The sequence below is a fragment of the Macrotis lagotis genome, chromosome 7, assembly GCF_037893015.1.
Source record: "Macrotis lagotis isolate mMagLag1 chromosome 7, bilby.v1.9.chrom.fasta, whole genome shotgun sequence".
In the NCBI taxonomy this organism is placed as follows: domain Eukaryota; kingdom Metazoa; phylum Chordata; class Mammalia; order Peramelemorphia; family Peramelidae; genus Macrotis; species Macrotis lagotis.
This window is the reverse complement of record NC_133664.1, coordinates 189827936-189849233: the sequence shown is the minus strand read 5'-3', so window position 1 is coordinate 189849233 and position 21298 is coordinate 189827936. Positions and strand designations below refer to the sequence as shown.

General features: G+C 34.4%; 1 protein-coding gene across 7 annotated transcripts in view; it reads right to left on the bottom strand.

The window, feature by feature from the left end:
- Positions 1-21298, bottom strand: part of ABCC9 (ATP binding cassette subfamily C member 9) — a 186713-nt gene that overhangs the window by 116869 nt on the left and 48546 nt on the right. For all 7 annotated transcript variants that reach the window (XM_074194290.1, XM_074194293.1, XM_074194294.1 and 4 more), the window contains exons 12-14: positions 14463-14503; positions 13758-13900; positions 2461-2569 (exon numbers count right to left, since the gene is read on the bottom strand). In XM_074194290.1, coding sequence (XP_074050391.1) covers positions 2461-2569; positions 13758-13900; positions 14463-14503 — 293 coding nt within the window. The remainder of the gene's footprint in view (positions 1-2460; positions 2570-13757; positions 13901-14462; positions 14504-21298) is intronic.

The following is a 21298-nucleotide window of genomic DNA, read 5'->3' as shown; positions in this document are numbered from 1 at the left end:
ACAGTTTACACCAATCTTCAATTGTAATGTGTTGCAGCCTGTTCACTCCCACTATGTACCTTTCCATTACCCTTTGGGTGACCTTGAATTTAATTCTTTAGAGATTGTGTTATTCCATGAGCTACCACTATATAGTATCACAGGAAGAATATTGTTAAAAAGATGGCCTTTTGTTTCAAAGAGAAGGCTGGGATCATTAAAAACTCTCCAGATTATGCTTACTGTCTGTTTGCATTGTCTGGAGAAAATAACTGAGGGATGGGCTCTATGAATGATTCATGTACCTGTACATTTTAATCTGTAGATAATTAGACCAAATTTCTTTAAGATTCTATATTTCATTTAGGAAACTGCAGTTCTCCAGGACTTGATACCATTGACACATTGTTATATATAAAAAAATAAAAATTTCCAATACCATAAGATCTATTAAAAATATGTCAAGGTTGTATATATCATTAGCAAACATAACTCTCCCTTTTTGAGACCCCAGTAGATATTCATCATTAAGAAATATGTTTCCAATAATTCTGAAGAATTTCCATGGTTTTTAGACGTTTTTCTTTTTTACTATTAGCCTCTATGCAATTCCATTTATGCTGTACTCTCTCCAAATTAGTAGGTTTCTTCTGAGAACTTCCAAGTCCATGCATATAACTTTTTCATCTTGCACAACTTAAATGATCTCTTTAAAATATTTCAAAATGTCCTTTCATGAGATCTTTCTATTTGATAAACTAATTCTGACTAATCAGTTTATTTTATCCTTAGGTTTGGATAAGGCTTGACTGAATTGGGAACTTTTTCATTTCTTTTTTAACTGAATATGTGTAGATCATTCAATGAAGAATGCACAAGAATGTACACTGAAAACTCTGAAGCTCTTTAAAGCAGGAACCAACTTGCTTTTTATATTCATATATGCAGTTCTTAGGTCAGGGCTTGGTAGATAATAAGCACTTAATAAATACTTTTTAATGATTTATTCAAACAATTAAAAGAGGAAGAAAATATTTATATTTTAGGGCAACAGGAATAGCTTTGTTTAGGAAATAGAATCAAAGCAGGTAGAGATGACAAGACATCTCAGTTATAGGAGACCACCTATACGAAGGCATTTCCATGATCCTTTTGGGGCATCTGAAAATTTAATTCTTCAAAACTGATGTTGTTTTAATCCTCAAAACCATAAAGCATCACCAAGATAACTTTGTAGATGCTTATGAAAATATAGGTCTTTCAATCCAGAGATCACTTTGGATTCAAGAGAAGCACTGCATAATCTTCCAAATATAATCCACTCTCTCTCTTCTTTCTTTTCAATTCTGATCCTAATCCACTATCTTTCTGTCATGCCAATCACAGATATAGGTATCAATAGGAATTTTTCATTCATTTAGTTTTTCCATCTAAGGATTACAACATGAATTTTTGAATACTTATGTATCTCTTTAAAAGAAATCTCTTTAAAGAAATCAAGTAATATCCTGGGGGCTTGAGAGATTCAGCATAAGATCATCCACAAAAGGAACACTTCTATCAGGACTTTAGGTAAGACCTGCAGGTTATTAGATAGATCCTCTTAGAGAGTTTATGGAAGGCAAGAATGGCAAAGAAATGATGTTTGGATGGTTTATGATTTACACTAATAAAGGAAGGACACCATCAACAGGATCCATTGAAATAACTATTATGTGTAAAATTTTAAGGAATCCTTCACAACATTTTGACATCTTGAGTTTTGTATTTGGTAAGAGTTAATGTTATCTTGTATGCTAGTTTTGTTCTTAGATGTGACTAAAGCTTGAATGAATTTCATTTTGAATTGAACATGTTTTACCTTTTGGGGTAACCCTTAGAAATGGACAAAGGTGACATAATAAAAATAATACTCACAACTGCACTTTAAAAAATTATAATGTACTAGGAAAATATAAAACATAATGATTAAAGTTATTCTACATAATGGAATGAGTAATAAGCTGAATTTTTTTAAAATTAATTTTGAGTTTGTTGCCTCTTCTAGTGATTTAAACAAATGTCACAGAATGAATCCAATCTCTCAACATTGGTTTACTCATCTGTTAAATGAAATCAGTATCATCTATCTCTGCTGATATTGATAAGAATCAGAATCAGATAATGTACCTTGTAAATATAAAGGTATATATTAATGTAAAAGTACTGTTACCATACAGTTATTTTTTTAGTTGTTATTTTTGTTATTTGTTATTATTGCTATTTTTGGTTTTGTTTTATTTTTGCTTTTATTTAGTCTTATATATAATCAATGAGTTTTTAAATCCAATGGCAACTCTCCTTACCTTTGGGTAAAAAAAAAATACCCTAAATTAAGAACACAGAGACTTCATGTCACAATAATGATATTTTTAAAAAAATACTCTCCCTTTTAGAACACAAGCAATCACGACAATAACCCATTTGGTGAATATAACTTACTAGTCCTGGATGTTTCTTACAAGACTCAAAAGTTACAGAACCTTCACCATTTCTCCAGCTGTCATCACCAATCTCATCACTTAAGAGAAACTCATTCAGCTTCTGGACACTAATAAAAGAAAATAAACAATAAAATAGAAAAAATGCATTAACAACTTATGCCTCAAATTATAAAGTGGTTCTATCTCTGCTCTTTAGTAGCTATGTGACCTTGCATAAATATGTCATTTCCCTTCTAAAAACATTCCGTTTTCTCATTTGGAATAAGGCGGTTGAACATGATAATCCTAAAGCCTTTTCAGATAAAATTCTATGATCATATGGTTAAAATTGAGTCCTTTGAGTATCAATTTCCCTCCACTCTCACTTGTTTACCTCTTCAAATTTAATTTTTTCTGAGAGTTATTTTTAAATTTAAATACCACTCACTACAACCAGCTTATAATTATATTCTGGATTTGAAGAGTTGGAGTAAGCGATAGATTTTAATACAGGGTGAAATACAACAAATTTAGTAAAATTGGAGTTCTTACAAAGCTGCTTCCAACTTGACCCTAGCTGGCCTTGCCTAGCTTTGTCCACCAGACTTGCAACTGACATAGATGTGCACAGAATTAATATATAGAAGAACTTCAAAATGTCTCCTAAATACTCATAATACCATGAATAAAAGATTGACCTTAAGAGAGAAAACAATCTTCTGAAGGCCTGCTAATAGTAATAAGACTAATGGCTGGGTCCATAAGCAGGGAGATTAATAAGGGGAGCAACCTTCTGGATCAATACTAGTGACCCCTTCTGACTCCTCTAAAAGGGTCACTTCCTTTTTGCTGTCCTTTATTGTACTCAAGATTGGACTTGCCATATGATGGAAGCAATTCCTCTCAGCTGTTCATAAACCAAGAACAGCCCTGTCCAATGTATGAACAATGCCAACCACATCCAAAGGGAAAAAAAAATCCACAAAATCTGAATATACGCTATGTTCACTTTTTAAAAACTTCTCTTATGTTTTTCTTTCCTATCTCATGGTTTTCTTTCTTTCCCCTTAATCCTAATTTCTCTCACACAAAATTACTCATGTGTAAATATATTAAACACAAATGTCTATGCACACCTTTGACCAGACTGTTTCCTGCCAAGGGGAGGCGGGGGAGAAGAGAGGATGGTAATAAAATGTGTAACTTATAAAACTGCAAACAGATGAATGTTGAAAAACACTACCATTGCATGTATTTGGAAAAATAGAATAAAAATAGCAATTTAAAAAAAAGGATTGGAGTTGCCAGAAAAAACGGCCAACCTCATTAATTTATTAACATCATTATTCTGTAATACATAAATATTCCCCACATTAATTATATAATAAATATCTAGGTATTTAATCATCTTTTCTCATCTCTACTCTTAACAGTTGTAAAGTGAAGTGTTACATTTTAGTTAAATATTCTGTATTCCACAGTTTTAAGCACAGTACTTTGTGCAATGAATAAATGTTGGCTGAATTAGACAAAATTGAATGCAGATGAATCTCAGATCTATTTACTCAGGACTAGCTTCTCATCAACTTCCTACTGGGCACTTCCAATTCAATATCCCAGAGATATCTCAAACTCAATGTGTCCAAATCAGAATTAGTCACTCCTCTTCCATCTTTCCCTGTTTCCTCAAGGGTACCACCAGCACCATTCCGGTCATCCAGAATCTTAACCCTAGCATCAATCATGACTCTTTACTTGCTCATATGCAATTGCCAAATATTTCACATTTCCTTCATATATTCCCCACTCCTTCACTTATATAGCAACCACCCTATTTCAGCTCCTCCTCACCTTTTATCTGGACTATCTCAATAGCCTCCTAATTGGTCTCCTTGCCTCTAGTCTTTTCCCACTCCAAGTCAGCCCTCACACAGTGATCAAAGCACAGCTCTGATCTTCTGTCCCTCCCCCCACTAATTAAATTGTTCCCTATTATTGTCGAGCTCTATCCTACCTTTTCTGTTTTACTAATTCATCTTTTGCATCATGTATCACCTAGCCAATCTAACTTCCTTGCAATTCCTCATGTAGGATATTCTTCCTTCCTTGTATCTGTAATGTACTTCCTTCTCCCCTGTATCTCCTGGGATCACTGGTTTCCTTCAAAATTCATCTCATGTCATTTTCTGCACAAGGTCTTTCCAAAGATTAGTACATCACTCTGTCCAAGTGCCCTTGAATCTGCCCTGGATGCATTTTACATACACACCCATGTTGGCATATGTTGTCTAATCCATTAGAAGGGGAGTTCCTTGAAGTAAGACATGTTCCATTTTTATCTCTGTATCCTCAACCCTTGTATAATACCTATTACATGGCAAGTGCTTAATAAGTACTAGCAGATTGGCTGATTGTTAAAGAATAAATGGGACTAAATTAAAGAATAAACCTCCTCAAAACATGTAAGAAAACCTGAATAGTATTATCCTAATATGTATACTGATCATATTATATAAAAATCTCACTTCTTCAAATTTAAATCTAATCTATGTTTATCTCCCTGAAGACATATTGGTTTAATTAAATATCAAATCAAGAAAATAGAATCTGGTGAGAAGGGAGAAAAAGAAACCACAAAAATATAATTTTGTAATTACCTTCTTGCAAAAATTTGGTAAGGCAAAAAGATGGGTTCACATTAAGATGGAAATATGAAAGTGGATCCAAGCATTCTTTGTATGCAAAGGGGAAAATATTATAGCTTTTATTAGAAAGGTAAACATGTTTAGCTACTTTAAATGATGAGGCTAAATAATCTCATAAGCCTCTGTAGTTTGTTTTCTCATAAACTTGTAAAAATTAGTAAAGGTCAATTAAATTCAAGAAGTTAACTACGATTCATCAAGTGTGGTCCTATTTATGTTAGAAATTGTGTCTTAGAGGCAGCTAGGTGGCATAATGGATAGAACACCAGCCCTGGAGTCAAGAGAACCTGAGTTCAAATTGTGCCTTAGACATTTAATAATTGCCTAACTGTGCAATTTAACCCCATTGCCTTAAATAAATAAAATTAAAAAAATATATCTCGCCATAGCAACAATGAAATACATAAATTTTTTTTTAATCTCATTTTAGGCTCAGCCAGGTGGTGCAGTGGATAGAGCATCAGCCCTGGAGTCAGGAGTACCTGAGTTCAAATCTGACCTCAGACACTTAATTATTACCTAGCCGTGTGGCCTTGGGCAAGCCACTTAACCCCATTTGCCTTGCAAAAACTAAAAAAAAATCACATTTTATCTCTAGTAAAATGGAGGTCAGGTATCATCTATGATTGGGTCATCTAAGGTCTACTTTGCAGACTTTAAAGGCATAGTATTTAAAGGCATAATACATGTTCCCCCCTCCCCCCACAGAATATATGAGCTTTTGAAAACAGAGAATGTTTGATTTTGTCTCAATAAGCTTAGTGGCGAGGAGAATGTCTACATAGAGAGGGTGCTTAATAAATTCTTGTTGATTGATGGATCATAATTAATTGATATTTTGTTACTTTATTCTCAACATATGCTATGCATTGCGTCTCCGTTTTTTTCAACTTTAGATATATTGTGTTCTTGTAATGAAGTAATTGGAGTTGATTTTTAAAAAGTAGTTTATGCATGCATTCCTTTAAAATAAAAATGAAAATCTTCCTGCCCTCACACCTTTCAATCTTGGATTGTCATTACATATAAATATACAACTAAAGCTATACTATGAATTTTAAGCAAAATTGGATCTTTTCAATTTTCAGCTTCACTTTGCTAATGTCTAAAAAAATCTCACTAACATTTGGAAGGTTACTAAAATACAAGGATGGGGATTTGTCTGTCCATCCCTGCACATAAAAGAGAATTTAGCTTCCTCTACCCTTTTTAATGTTCTCTTCTGCAACTCATTTACACTTGGCATGAATATGGAGATGGCTGACATTTGAGAACTGTCAAAAGAAGTAAAGAGAAGCACCCTTAGGGATTCACTCCTGCAGAATTCCTAGGGTCATGAGTGACCACCTACTAAGACACAAACTAGCCTTACTTCATCTTAAAACTTTTCCTTTCACCTCCCTCCATCTTCTGGCTCTCATTAAAGCTTCAGTCCTTCCTGATAACACAGTATCCCTGCCCACTCTCTCCAGAACTGGTTGCACCTTTTCTCATATACATGCTTTTCTAATTTTACTGGTCATTGTTTGGGGAAGTCAATTTAGTCACCTTACGTGGATAGGTAATATAGTAAACCGAGTTCTAAATTTGGAGAAAGGAAGATCTAAGTTTGAATCCTGTCTCCGACTTTTACTAGGTGACACTGGGAAAGTCGTTTAATATTTCTCAGACAAGGTAGAAAACCATATTGTAACTGCAATGTGCATTAAATATTTATACATGATACTATATTCTCTTTTCTGTCAAAGAGGTTTCCATCCTTCAGAAAACTGGGAGAGAAAGGAGAAAGAGGAATATTTCCATAAATGACTGTGATATAAAAACAAAAGACATTAATAGAATTTTTATATAAAGTGGAGTTATGCAGATCAATCACAGAAAAAATAAATATATACATATGTATAGATGAAAACATATATGTATATAAAAATATATAATTTTCTATATATTCCTTTTTTTGTTATTTTGGGTTTTTTTTCGGTTTTTGCAAGGCAAACGGGGTTAGGTGGCTTGCCCAAGGCCACATGGCTAGGTAATTATTAAGTGTCTGAGACTGGATTTGAACCCAGGTACTCCTGACTCCAGGGCCGGTGCTTTATCCACTATGCCACCTAGCCATGCCAATTTTCTATATATTTCAAGGCAAAGAGATTTCAGCCTCAATTATATGAGTAATTCCTTTTTTTTATTCTTTTTTTTTTTTAGGTTTTGGCAAGGGATTAATTGACTTGACCAAGGTCACACAGTTAGGTAATTATTAAATGTCTGAGTCTGGATTTGAATTCAGGTCCTCCTGACTCCAGGGACATCATCTGACACATTAAGGTACAACCTTAATTTTTGGGACAGAGTTGATATTTCTCTTATTATAATAATTCCATCTAACTTTGGGTATGAATTTATAGATAGATGGATAGATAGATAGATAGATAGATAGATAGATAGATAGATAGATATTGTCTTTTGGAGAAGTGTGAGAGCAAGGTAATGAAAAATAATTACCCCCAAATTCAGGGGTCTCATCCCTTTTTTAGGTTTTTTGCAAGGCAATGGGGTTAAGTGACTTGCCCAAGGCCATACGGCTAGGTAATTATTAAGGATCTGAGGCCAGATTTGAACTCAGGTACTCCTGACTCCAGGGCCAGTGCCCTATCTACTGTGTCACCTAGCCCCCCTCCTTTTTGAAACAATGACTGAAATGATCCTCACTATACAGGTGTCTTTTTTCCAACATGGGAGTGATGTGGGCTTGGACTGGAAAAAACAGAGGACAGGGTGACAGGAAGTGACATGAGAGCTGTGGTTCAGTAAGGAGGTACTGTGCTTAAGATCAGAGAATAAGGATGGATGTGAGGATCCTAGGGATGTACAGCTTCTATTTGGGGGAAGAGGGAGGCTCTGCATTGGGGTCCACCTGCTCTGCTCCTTTGGCAATGAATGAATTCATTCAGAGGAACTTAATGTTTCTCACAAGTGACAGGACATCCCAGAAACATAACAACTATCTTCTCCTGACCCCTACCTGGATCCCAAATCTAGTTTCCAAGCTATTAGTTGAAAATTGAACATGTCTCTCTATTTGTATCTGACTTTGTGGTTGGTTTACAGAAAGCATGAATAAAATTCTTGCAGAAATCTCTTTTTCTTTCAAAAATATTCCTTTGCCTGCATAAGGAAAAATTCAAACTGTACATTTTCAGTGTCCTGGGTTCAATTGATCCTAGATCTCTGAGGTTTGAAAGAGGACCAACCTCACAGTCACTTAGTAGATGCTTTAACATTTTTTGTTCACTATCCTCACTTTCCTCTTTCTGATATCACTATCACTTTCCTCTTTCTAATCTACTATCTATCCATCAATTCAATGCTAAATAAAGGCTATGTACAACAAGTATGTGTATTTCTGTGTAAACATAATTCATTCGCACAGAAAAATAGTAAATCATAAAGAAAATATAATTCACGAGAATGAAGCATTTCAAAGCTCATTTCTGATTATGTAGATTTAGAAATCCACAAACTCACTGACAATAAAAGTGTACCACCTCATGAAAACAGACATTGCAAGAACAAAAGACATGGATTCTCTGGGAAAAGACAGAAGTCTGCCCAGAGGAGCAGGTACATGCCACCAGGGTGTGTGACTCCCCAGAATCCAGATGCTTTTTCCTGAACATGATTAAATGAACAGGCAATTAAATTCATTAGGAAATTAAATATCTTGGAATACCTTCAATGTGTTTTAAGATGCTAAATAAAAGATTAAATATATTTGAACAACTTTGGTATATTTCAAGATGAAATATAAGAAATCTAATTTATTACTGTTTACAAATACAACAGGAGACTTGTAAAAGAGTACTCAGTCCTAAAAGAATTGATCAGTCTGCTTCAGTATTTATGTAATGGAGTTCATTTTGCCTTATTTTAACTTCTATGGAGAAGCCAATTTTGCCCTAAAATACTCAGAAAATTCAAAGTACATAAAGTTGGTATTATTGTTCAAACCATTAGGTAACTGTCTTAATTAATTTCATGCAGTTAGAGTACAATAATTGAAACTTTCATTGGTAGAATGATCCTCTTATGAAGACCTCCCCTGAGCCCCTCCCCTGAGCCCCACCCCGCTTTATAAAATTTCCTTGTAATAGTGGATTTAACCAAAGTATTGAGAACATGCTCCAAGCTTTGAATACTCTGAATAGGAGCCATTAAACTAGTCAAACAAGCCATAAAGTCAAATATTGCTACTTCTCCTTTCCTATATGGGACATTCAAATCAGCTGACTAGTTTCTCTGATTATAATGATACTGTCCAAATTGTGACAGGCCAATTGGCATCAAAGACCAATCATGGGTCCCTTAAGCACAGCTGAAAATTCAGACTGATTCTGGCCAATTTGGCAAAATACAATAATTATTAGGGAGTCTCTGGTTTGGGTCCCAAGAATGAACACACAATGAAAGTTGGGTTGGCTCACTATCTCTATCAAGTCTATGAACCAATATAAGCAGAAATCTTATTTTGTGGAAGATTTGAGGTATCTGGAGCAGAGCCCTTCAAAAGGACTTCTCTTTATCAAGCTGGCAAGCATCTTTTCAATCTATTGTGGGAATGGGAAAAATGAAATATATCATTCTTGAAGGGATATTATCATTTCTCAGTACCTGCTAAATTAGAATTGTTTGCAGAAGGTTCAGAAATTTCCAAATATAAAAAGGGCTTAAAAAGTTCCTGTTACCCTATCCTTGGAATAGTTATAATCCTATTGATTTCAATTGTTATGCCTTTTGTTGATCATATTTTTTCCTCTGTTGCTGAACAGATCTAAAATATAACCACAAGAAACCCAAGCTATTGAAGAAAATGAAAATAGAGACCAAAATAATAGATGCTCTATAATTTTTTAATTTTATTGTTTAAGGGGCAGCTAAGTGGCACAGTGGATAGAGCACCAGCCTTGAAGTCAGGAGAACCTGAGTACAAATCCTTAATAATTACCTAGTTGTGTGACCTTGGGCAAGTCAATTAACCCCATTACCTTGCCAAAAAAAAAAACTATAAAATAATTTTGCTGTTTGAAATAGCTTCCCCTCTAAAATAGGGCCTAATCTGAAAGTATTACTGCACAAAAATCAGTGAATAATCTACATGATTTTTCAGAAAATAGAGTGAAAGGATGGATAGATGGAGCAGAGAGACCGAAACCAAGAAAACTAGAGTTCAAATCCACTTTCAGATACTAGTTGTATGACCCTGGGTAAGCCACTTAACCCCATCTTACTTCAGTTTCTTCATCTGTAGTATGAGCTGAGGAAGGAAATGACAAATCATTCTTTTTCTTTCTTTGCCAAAAAAATCCCCAGAAATAAGAACATGAAGAACTGAATATTACTGAAATGATTCAACAAGAGTGAAAAGGAGCGATAATGAATGTAGAAATAAGCACATGAAATGTTGCAAGGTCTGAGCTCTAAATATAACCTAACTAGTAAAAGGGCAGAAATACATACCTAGAATCAGAGTCAGAGGATCTAAATTCAAACTTCTTTCAATTACTTATTGCCCATCTAACTTCAGTTAAGTCACTTCCCCTTTGCAGACTTCAGCTTCTTCATTTAAGATAAAGGGTTGTACTATATTATCTTTAAGATTCCTTCTAGCTCTGAATCCTATCATATTTAACATCATACTACTGAGAAATTAATTGAGCTGATATTATAACTTTTATCATTTAATTGTTTCAGACTAGAGCCACTTCCATTAAAATAGGGGAATGAGCACTTGGACTGATAGGCAAGTCTGCTATAATGTAGGAGATACCAGGAGCCTTAAATAATCCACTTTATCTAGCTGAATCTCAGTTTCTCTATTAAAGGAGGAGGTTTAATTTGATGATCTTTAAGTTCCCTTTTAAATTAAAAAAATACAAATATAACTTTAGGTTAGTTTGGCTAGGAAGTTACTCCCTTGTCTAAAGACATACAATAAAGATTCCCTAAAATTATAGATTCAGAGTCTTCCAGGATTAAGATTAGTGCAATCTGACTCTCATCAAAATTGAGGAGGGATGGTCCTTTGCTATTGACTATCTGTGGAGAGAGACTCTTAAATTTTGGTTGACACAGAGAATGTTGAGCATTTACCAAAAGAACCTGGTTCTAGAACATCAGGGTAGAAGAACATGATATGGACAGAGGATACTACAGAGAACTGTCAGACAGAAAAGAAAATTCTGGAATGGCTGATATTTATGGGAAGATACTTCATTAAATTCCTGGACTCACCAGAAATTTTACAAACGGCAGAGAATAGGCCTCCTCTGCGTGAAATTGTTGTGTCTTTCGATGAGTGGACATCTTATCGGTTTTTTGCAGATGAAGAGCTCATTCACACATCTATAAACTTTGGTTATAGTCCATTCTGTATAATTTCTCTGATTTCTATTTATTTGTTTGCTTTGAGGTTTATTCCATAAGCTAATTGTGATGGCCTTTGGCATAACAAAGTTTAGTAGGAAGGAACTAAGTACAGAAGGAGGTGAGTTTAGAAATGACTTACCAAGAAGTGTGTAGGTGATCATGTGCTAGTATTCACCCTCCTGTCTCTTTTCCTTATTGTTTCAAAAATTATGTTTTATCAACTCTGGAACCATCTGATTATTAATATAATTTGTCACATAGTTCCTCTTAAAAGCAATCAGGGAAGTGATTTTTGTTCCTAAAAGTCCATAGAATAACAGATTCCTTAGGGGAAGGGAAGAATGGGGTGGGGGGGAATAGGCATAATTGTAGCTTGATACCCAAAGAATGTCTAACTGGAAAGCATTCTAAGATCCTGCCTGTCCTTTTCCCTCACCTAGCATGCTGGCAATACAGACAAGGTTCTTGGGCATCCTAATCTCTGCAAAAACAGGACAAACATCAAATCATAGCTGTCCTTGTCATCCATCAACCATATCTATACATTAAAACAACTCATGTGGGCACAAATATTACATGAGAAAATCATTGTATTTATGCTCTTTGGATATTGCATAGACATTAGGAAAGAAAGAATTACATAATTTAAAAAAGACCTTAAAACAGTATCATAATTATAATGCTTGAAGATAAATGTTTCATATTGCTCAAGAGTAGTCAAATATTCCTAAAAATCAAATATTTCCCTGCTGAAAAAGGTCCAACAGCTCCCCATTGCCATTAAGATAGAGTTCAAACTCATCTGTCTGGAATTTCAAGTCCTTTACCATCTAACTTCAGATTATCTTTCTGGATGGATTACATATTATTCTCTCTCATACACACTATGCTTTAGTCAAACTGGCCAAGTTTCTATTTCCAGTATGCAACATTTCAGTCCTGAGTCTATATCCTTTATATGGGTTAATTTCCTTGCCTGGGATACTTTCTGCCTTCAACTTTACCTCTTAGGATTCCTAGATTCCTTTGAGGTTCAGCTCAAATGTTCCTTCCTTCAAAAAGTCATTCCTGATTATAACAGTTGTCAAGTCCCATCTCAAAAAGTGAGTGTGTATTTTTGCATATCCCCTATGTTGATTTATCTGTGTACATGATGTCTCTTTCTAGGAGAATTAATTTTAAAAAATAGAGTCTATTTCTCTTTTTACTCCTTGGTTGACAAAAGATTGCCAGAACCTTCCTATTTTTAGTTGGGTTTTTTTTTGTAAGGCAAATGGGGTTAAGTGGCTTGCCCAAGGCCACACAGCTAGGTAATTATTAAATGTCTGAGGTCGGATTTGAACTCAGGTACTCCTGACTCCAGGGCCAGTTCTCTATCCACTGCGCAACCTAGCTGTCTCTCATGCCTATTTTTTTTTTTACTGACAAATATTATTTGACATTCATTTTAAAGAGGAACAATGACATCACAGGGTGATATATTGACTCACTCATGAATTGAATTTAAGTGAGGTAGAGCTGCACAAAGTCATCTCTCTCTCTCTCTCTCTCTCTCTCTCTCTCTCTCTCTCTCTCTCTCTCTCTCTCTCTCTCTCTCTTCCAGACAAAAGTCTAGATAACTAGCATTGGGCCCAGGATGTAGTGGATGACCCTCACATCTTCGATTCCTGACCAAACTCCAGGGGTTCCAAAGTGTCTGTTTTAGGACCTTCGTGGCCATTGAAACAAATTGTTCTCATCTGCCCATTCTGCCTGGTAAAGGCTTCACATGCTTGGTTGTAGTAGACATCTCTAACATATCTTGGATATGTCCTCTTAAATGTGCAAATATTTTCATAAAACACATAAAAAGATTAATAATAATATTTTATATTACTTTGGCAAATTAGTAATCCATAAATGCTAATTGATCACATTATGCAAGTAGGTAGAAGGAAAAAAGTAATTATATGTTTTTTGAGATACATGCAACCATGAAACTACCAAAAAAACCCATAATAATCCAAAATTTAAAAATAGAGGTAATGATTATATTTATTATCATTCTTCATGTTTAAATATTACCCCTTGTTCAAAGAATCTTATTTCTGACACCATAAGTTGAGTAGTTCTCAAACAGTAAGACACAGTAATGTTTCCAAAGAACCAGATAAAAGCATGTTCTAGAACTCTTTAAGAGAAGGCATACCTGATAATGGCTTTGACTGCAAATCTGACCACTGTGGAGAGCAGGAAGAGAGGTGTGACCAGGATATGAAAGAGTGACAAAGAAGCGAAGGCCTCTGCTGGCTTCAAGAGTTTCTTACTTGTATAAGCATGAGTCACAAAGGTCTATGGAATTACAAAGAAAGAGTCCATTAGGAATTACCACCAAAAGTCTCACCAAAAAAAAAAATTACATTGACTTCACCTGTTAGAGGTGTTTAAACTTTTCCATTTGTTGCCTAATAATGCTAAAAGTAAAAAAAAAATAGCAATACAAATTCATGCAAGTTCATGTCATTTGAAAAAAAAATGGGTACTTTAAAAACATTTTGCTATCTCTTGAAATCAATATTAAATTTTTTAAGAAAAGCAATAAGTTTTTACAGTTTTCTTAGATTTGGTTTCAACATTGAGACTGCAAACATGCCAACATACAAAATATCATAGAACCATTTCCATTTCTATAAATAATACATTGGTCACTTTATTTCTCATTTGAAATATGTGACAAATTATATTAATAATCAGATGGTTCCAGAGTTGATAAAATACAGTTTTTGAAGCAAGTAAAAGAGACAAGAGGGTGAATACTGGAACATGACCACTGACACACTTCTTGGTAAGTCATTTCTACAAACACACATTTGTTTATTATTTACTTGCTATAAGGAAAAAAAAGTTTGCTTACTGCAAGAACAGCTGCTATGGGGATTGCTGCATTCATAAAAACTGTGGAAGAAAATTGAATATATATGTGTATATATTAGAAACTTTGAATTGTTAAAATATTTTTCTTAAATTTAATTAGCCATATATTATTTTTTCCCAGGAGACACAAGGGACAAAGTTAAATTCCTCAAACTTTCCTCTACTGGTACTTCCTATCCACAGTCAGCCCAGTTCCTACATAGTACCCCACTGGAAAATATTCACCTCTGATTAAAAAAATTATATCCTAACAAAAAATAACATGTGAAGCACTATAAATAATATGTCAGAAAACAAATAATATTTGGTTAAAAAAATGTAAGGGATGGTGAACTAAACAACAGTGCATATTTAAGAAGGATATGACACATTATACAAAATATTATTACACGGTATTAATTTCTGTTCCCATAGAAAGGAAATATTGTTTAGATAATTGAAATAACTAAAATGAAGAGCTTAACAAGTAGATAATATGTTGTATAAATCAAGCTTCTAGAAAGTCCCCCACAAGGTCATGATGGGTTTGGGGGGGGGGCTTTTTTGGTTATTTTTATTGAGATGTTTCACAAAATGAAAGCACTTTACATACAACACTTCCAGTAGTTTAGAAGATTGTTCAGGTAGTCCTTTTGTTAGTCTATGATAAATACATTATCTGAAGTTAAAAGATGGAAAAATGGATTTTCACAGTTTGTCCTCAGTTATTAAGATATAAATTCCAATTATACTGTTTGGGAGTCATATTTTTAAAATACTGAAGGTAACAATGCAACATGACTGTTTCCCATAAATAATGGAATTGCAGTCTTAAAGAGACCCAGAGATGATGAGCTGCACAAGTTTCATCAAGTCAAAAATCCAGAACTAGAATTTAAGTTCATAGACTGTATTTTCTATGCTGCTGTCTTCATCATATGTTATTAATCGCTGATAACTTATAACATTTATAACTGTTAATGAATAATCCTTTCTAATTTCCTAGACAGCAGAGTTAAAGAAATGTGTTTAATTCTGGAAGTGAATCAGTATTCAAATTAACCCATACTAAGAAATCTAAAATCCAACAATATTGGAGACATGTTTTAGACAGGGACCAAGTCTTAATTTCAGTTCTTTTATTCTCTGTGAATTATCATGGCTACTACTAGTTTATTTTTTTAATATTTCCTTTTCCTTTAATTGATTCCTATAATTTGTTTCCTATTCTTTGAAGTTTATATTTAAATTCCCCCATTAGAACAATCTGATGTTATCTCAAACTTAACAAAAAGGTATGGTTTTTGCCTTTCTTTTGAATAACTGAAACCAATCCTTGGTTAATGAAGTACTGTATATATAAATTCTGTACAAGGCTGCTTGGCAGTAGAGAGTTGGAAATTCTTTTATGGAATAAGGCAGGGGAATTTTGCCCTTTCTCCCAGATATCATCTCAACTATAAGGAATGTAGGTTAGCTCCTCCAGCTAAGAAAAAAGAACAATCTAATAGGAGCCTCTGACTATCAGTAAGGAGCTCAGACATAAAATAACAAGTATTTGTTCAATTTGGGGGATACTGGTGCAGACAGAACATCATTCAAAATGTAGAAGAAAAAATGTCTTGCATTTGACTCCTCCCTTTTGTGCATGGGATGGGCATGTCCTGAGTGTGAAAAGGAGAGAATTTTTAGGTCTCCTATAACCTATTCTCCTACAACTCACCTCAAAGCCTGAGGCTCCATTACTTTTCTGAGAATAAAGTGAAACCACCTCTACTTTCCATCTATAAGTATATATATATATATATATATATATATATATATATATATATATATATATATATATGTTTTCATAGCTCCCAAGAAGTCTAGAAATATATTACTGGCACCCAGGTCAGATTGGAGCTCAAAGGATAGCCTATGATAACATTCAAGTAGATAAAATTGATTTGGATACCTTGTTCTAGCTATGTGGTGCATTCCATTTCCTCTGCTGCCCATAAGTTCACCCAGTGACACTTGCTGCACCTGATCTTTTCTATCCTTTTAATAACAACCCACTATCTGTTCTAAAAACTTATTCCCCCAGGTTCCTGCTCTGATTTCAAAGGTAGGAGGCAGTAGTGGATAAAATGCTAGACTTAAAACTGAAAAAAGAGACACTATCTTGTCTTTTCTAGTTAATCATGGGCAAGTCATTTCTTCATTCCAAGCCTCAATTTCTTCATCTGTAAAATGATGATGATGATGATAATAATAATAATAATAATAATAATAATAATATATTGTATATAAAGATTATCAGACTGCCTTCTGTAGGGGAAGTTCTATAAAGATTTTATAAAAGTATTATCTATTGTACTTACTTCCTAAGGCTCCTCCAAGGACCAATTACTTTACATGTATACAATCTTCAATACACTATATAACATATATATATATATATATATATATATATATATATATATATCTTAATCATTAGTCTGATAGTAATACCTTTTACTTATATTGGACTTCACAGTTTTTAGGACATTATATATATGTTTCTTGAAGGCAGGTAGAGAACTCAGTGAACAGAGCATTGGACCTGGAAGATCTAAGTTCAAATCTGGCTTCAGACACCAGCTGGTGATCCTGGGCAAATCTCTAAACCTCTATTTGCCTTAATCCCCTAGAGAAAGAAAATGGCAAACCACTCCAGTAATTTTACTGAAAAAAACTCACATGAAGTCACAAAATGTCAGATACAATTGAATGATTAAACAGTCTCTGAGACTTGTAGTGATGCTGTGAGACAGTCAGTAAAATTATTACCATTGTTATTTTACAGAGGAGAAAACTGAGGCACAGGAAAGTATCTCAGAGAGGTTGCCCAAGGACACACTAAGAAACAGTAGTTATGATTAAAACCAGGATTTTTTTGCCAACAGATTCATTGTTCTGATTCTGCTAAGTTAATATAAAAGAATGGACGCTACCCTTTTTCTCTTTCAAATTACATATTTCAGTTTGACCCAAGGAATAAAACAATCAAATCAGAGGTGTTTCTGTTAGATAGGAAGCAGAAGCTGGTGCCATGGGAGGGTATAGTTTGAAGATATTTTAGAAAAGTGCCCTTTGCATTGCCCATATCATGAAATATAAGGGCAGTCCCCTAGAAAATCAGTTTATTTACAGATGATTGAGTACATATCCTCATATAATTTGGAAGGCACTGAAAGCTCCACTTACCTCAAAATATCTGTTTTTACGGAGGCTAGAATTCCTATCTCAAATCTAGAAGTCACTCCTTTTAGTTAAGGAACTGTAACTCCCTAAGAGTCTCTAAAAAAATGAGATTATGTTATCTCCTTATTACCTAGTACAAGTTATCTAAACTCCATATAATAAATGCCCATAATTTTCCCACCTTACTCAGTTTTCCTTCCCTAATATACTCTAGTCAGGTCAATCTCTTCCAGTTTGTGAATTTTCCACATAAACATCGTCCTACTTCTGTGATTTTCCTAAAGTTGGGTAACTTCTTCACTCATCGTAATCTGCCATTATAAATAGTCTTCCCTTTCCTTGGTTTTTCCACATTCTCTTCCTTAAATGACTAGAATAAGTCTTATCTCATCCATGAGCACTTCACTCTTTCCTGGCCAACTTCTCCTGTGAATGCTTGTTACTTGAACTGGTCATTCTTTTTCATTTTCATTAATCTTATCTGAAAAGTCTACAAACTTCTGTCTTACCCTACAGGAAAGTAAGCAGGGAAGGGGATGGGAGAAAGGGGATTATAGAAGGGATGGTAGATTGTGGGAAGCGGTAGTCAGAAGCAAAAAACTTTTGAGGAGGGACTTGGTGAAAAGAGAAAGAGAATAGAATAAACAGGGATGGTAAGGGAATACAATGGAGGGAAACACAATTAGCAATAGTAATAGTAACTGCAGGAGGGGGATATTGAAAGTAGTTTCTCTGTTTCTCAAACATGTAAAACTGAGTTGAATTTATAAAAAAAAAATAAGACACTATCCAAAATTGATAAATAGTCAAAAGAAATGAGCAGTTTTCTGATGAGGTTATCAATGCTATCATTGGCCATATTTTTTTAAAAAAATCTTCTCATTCACTATTTTTTTAGGCTTTTGCAAGGCAAATGGGGTTAAGTGGCTTGCCCAAGGCCTCACAACTAGGTAATTATTAAGTGTCTGAGGCTGGATTTGAACCCAGGTACTCCTGACTCCAGGGCGGGTGCTTGATCCACTGCATCACCTAGCCGCCCCATCATTCACTATTGATTGGAGAAATGCAAATTAGAACAATTTTGAGGTACTTCCTTACACCTATTTTATAGGCTAATAGGACAGAAAAGGAAAATGAATGTTGGAGGGGATATAAGGAAAAGGAGACATTAAAACACTCTTAGGGGAACTGTGAAATGATACAACTATCATATAGAACAATTTGGAACTATGCCCAAAGAGTTACAAAAACATGTATGCCCTTCACTTGACAATACCCACCAATATAGTATTTTATATTTCCAAAGAGATAAAACGTGGAATGGGAAAGAACCTATATGTCCAAACATATTTATAGAAGCTCTTTTCTGATGGCAAAGAATTGGAAATTAAGGGGATATCCATCAATTGGGGAATGGCTGAACAAGTTGTAATAATGTGATTGTGATGGAATGCGATTTTGCCATAAGAAATGAGTGGGATGCTCTCAGTAAGATCTGGAAAGACTTTCATGAGGAGATGCAATGTGAAATATATTGTATAGAAAATAGCAGCAATATTATTGGATGGTCAGCTGTAAATGACTTAACTTTTCTCAACAGTGTTATGATACAACAACTTTGAAGGACTACATTAAAGAATGCTATACAACCCCAGAGAATGAGAGTGGTTGGTGTCTGAATACAGATTAAAGCAAACTTTTTATTACTTAAAAAAGCAACATTTTGATGGACTTAGTTCCTCACATCAGTGCAGTGATCAAGGACATTCAGAGAAAAACTATGGAGTTTGAAGGACAGCTAGATGACACAATGAGTAGAGCTCTGGACCTGAAGTCAAAAGGACCTGAGTTCAAATTTAAACTCAGTCACTTACTGTGGATCTTGAGCAAGTTACTTAACCTTGACTGCCTTACATCCAGGACTATCTCCTGTTATCCTGATTCATATCTGGCCACTGGATCCAGATGACTCTGGAGGAGAAAATGAGGCTGATGACTTAGCATATTAGCCCTAACTCAAATCCAATTCATATGCTTTTCACAACATCATCTCTCTGATGTCTTGGTCTTCTTAAAAAATGAAGGACAAACATTATGGAGTCTGAATTCAGTCCAAAGCATATTATTTTCACTTTCTAAAACATTTTTCCCTTTAGTTCTGATTCTCCTTTCACAATAAGACTAATATGGAAATATGCTAAACATGATTTATATAGAACCATATAACATGGTTAAATGGATCAGATTATTTGCTGTCATGGGGAAACAGAAGAGAAAGGAAGGAGGTAGAAAAATGTGGAACTAAAAAACTTACAAAAAGATGAATGTTAAAAACTATTTTTACATTTAATTGAATATGGTTGAAATGAAATAAAAAAATCCCTTTGAAAGAAGGAACTCTCTCATAGCTTCTTCTATACTTCTAGCACATTAATCCCTACCACAGTTCTAAATGTAGTATATGAACAATAAATACTTGCTTGGGGATTTGCAGAGACAATGAAAATGAACCCCCACAATCTTGCTTTATGACAAGCTGTGGTTGCGTCAAGCCAAATCAAGACAACTTAATGATCATTTATTAAGTTGTGCAGGCACTGTGTTAAATATTGGGAATTTAATGAAAGGCAAAAACAGCCTTATCCTCAAGGAAATCACATTCTAATGATGGATGAAACTTGCATGCAACTATAAAATAAATTTGTATACAGAGTAAATTGAAGGTAAGTCCAGTTGGGAATTAGGAAGAGAGAGAAAAGAACCCAGGAAGGCCTTTTGCAGAAGGTAAGATCTGAAATTAATCTAGAAGGAAGTCACAGAAACTAAAAGGAGGAGAACATTCCAGACTTGGAGAACAGATGGGGAACAGACAAAGGTAGGCTATGGAACACCAAAGAGATTTATGTCACTGGATCATAATATAGTGGGAAAAAAATGAAATATAAGGAGCCCAATAGTTTCAAATGGCAAACAGAGGATTTTATATTTGATCCTGGAGATAATTAGTTGAGCCACAAGATTGTACCTTTCTTATTAAGATTCCAGAAGCAGTCAAGGTTACTCAATGCTCCTTTGTTATGAATGTGACTATTACTAATAAAGGTATCCATCTTGTCCACCAGTTCATCACTGAACTTGTTGTTTCAAGTACTTATGAGATTTCCAAAGTGTTTCCAAGCTCTAAATCTTATATTCATCTTTATGTGATATTCAGCAATCTATCTAAAGAACAACAATCACAACAAAATCCCACTAGGAAGCAACCAGGCTAATCTAAAATATTCTTTGAGATTTAGAACATTCTTGACTTTGAGTGGTACTTGGTTAAAATGATACAGCACTGGTATTAAATGTCATGGGTCTGGGCTTCTTTATCCAGAATATAGCATTGCTGCACATTTGTTTAGTGTAAATAAATTTTAAATTAACAAATTAGATGGAATTTTTTAAACTTGCACTATCCTATGGTACAGAGAAAATGGATGAAAAATTGCTTAAGATCAGTTTCTCCTGATTTAGAAATAAAATTTTTAAAAAGCAACATGAAGTGGGAAAAAGTAAAAAGATTTGGCATCATCCATGATCAATTCAGACTTCCCTACTTAATAC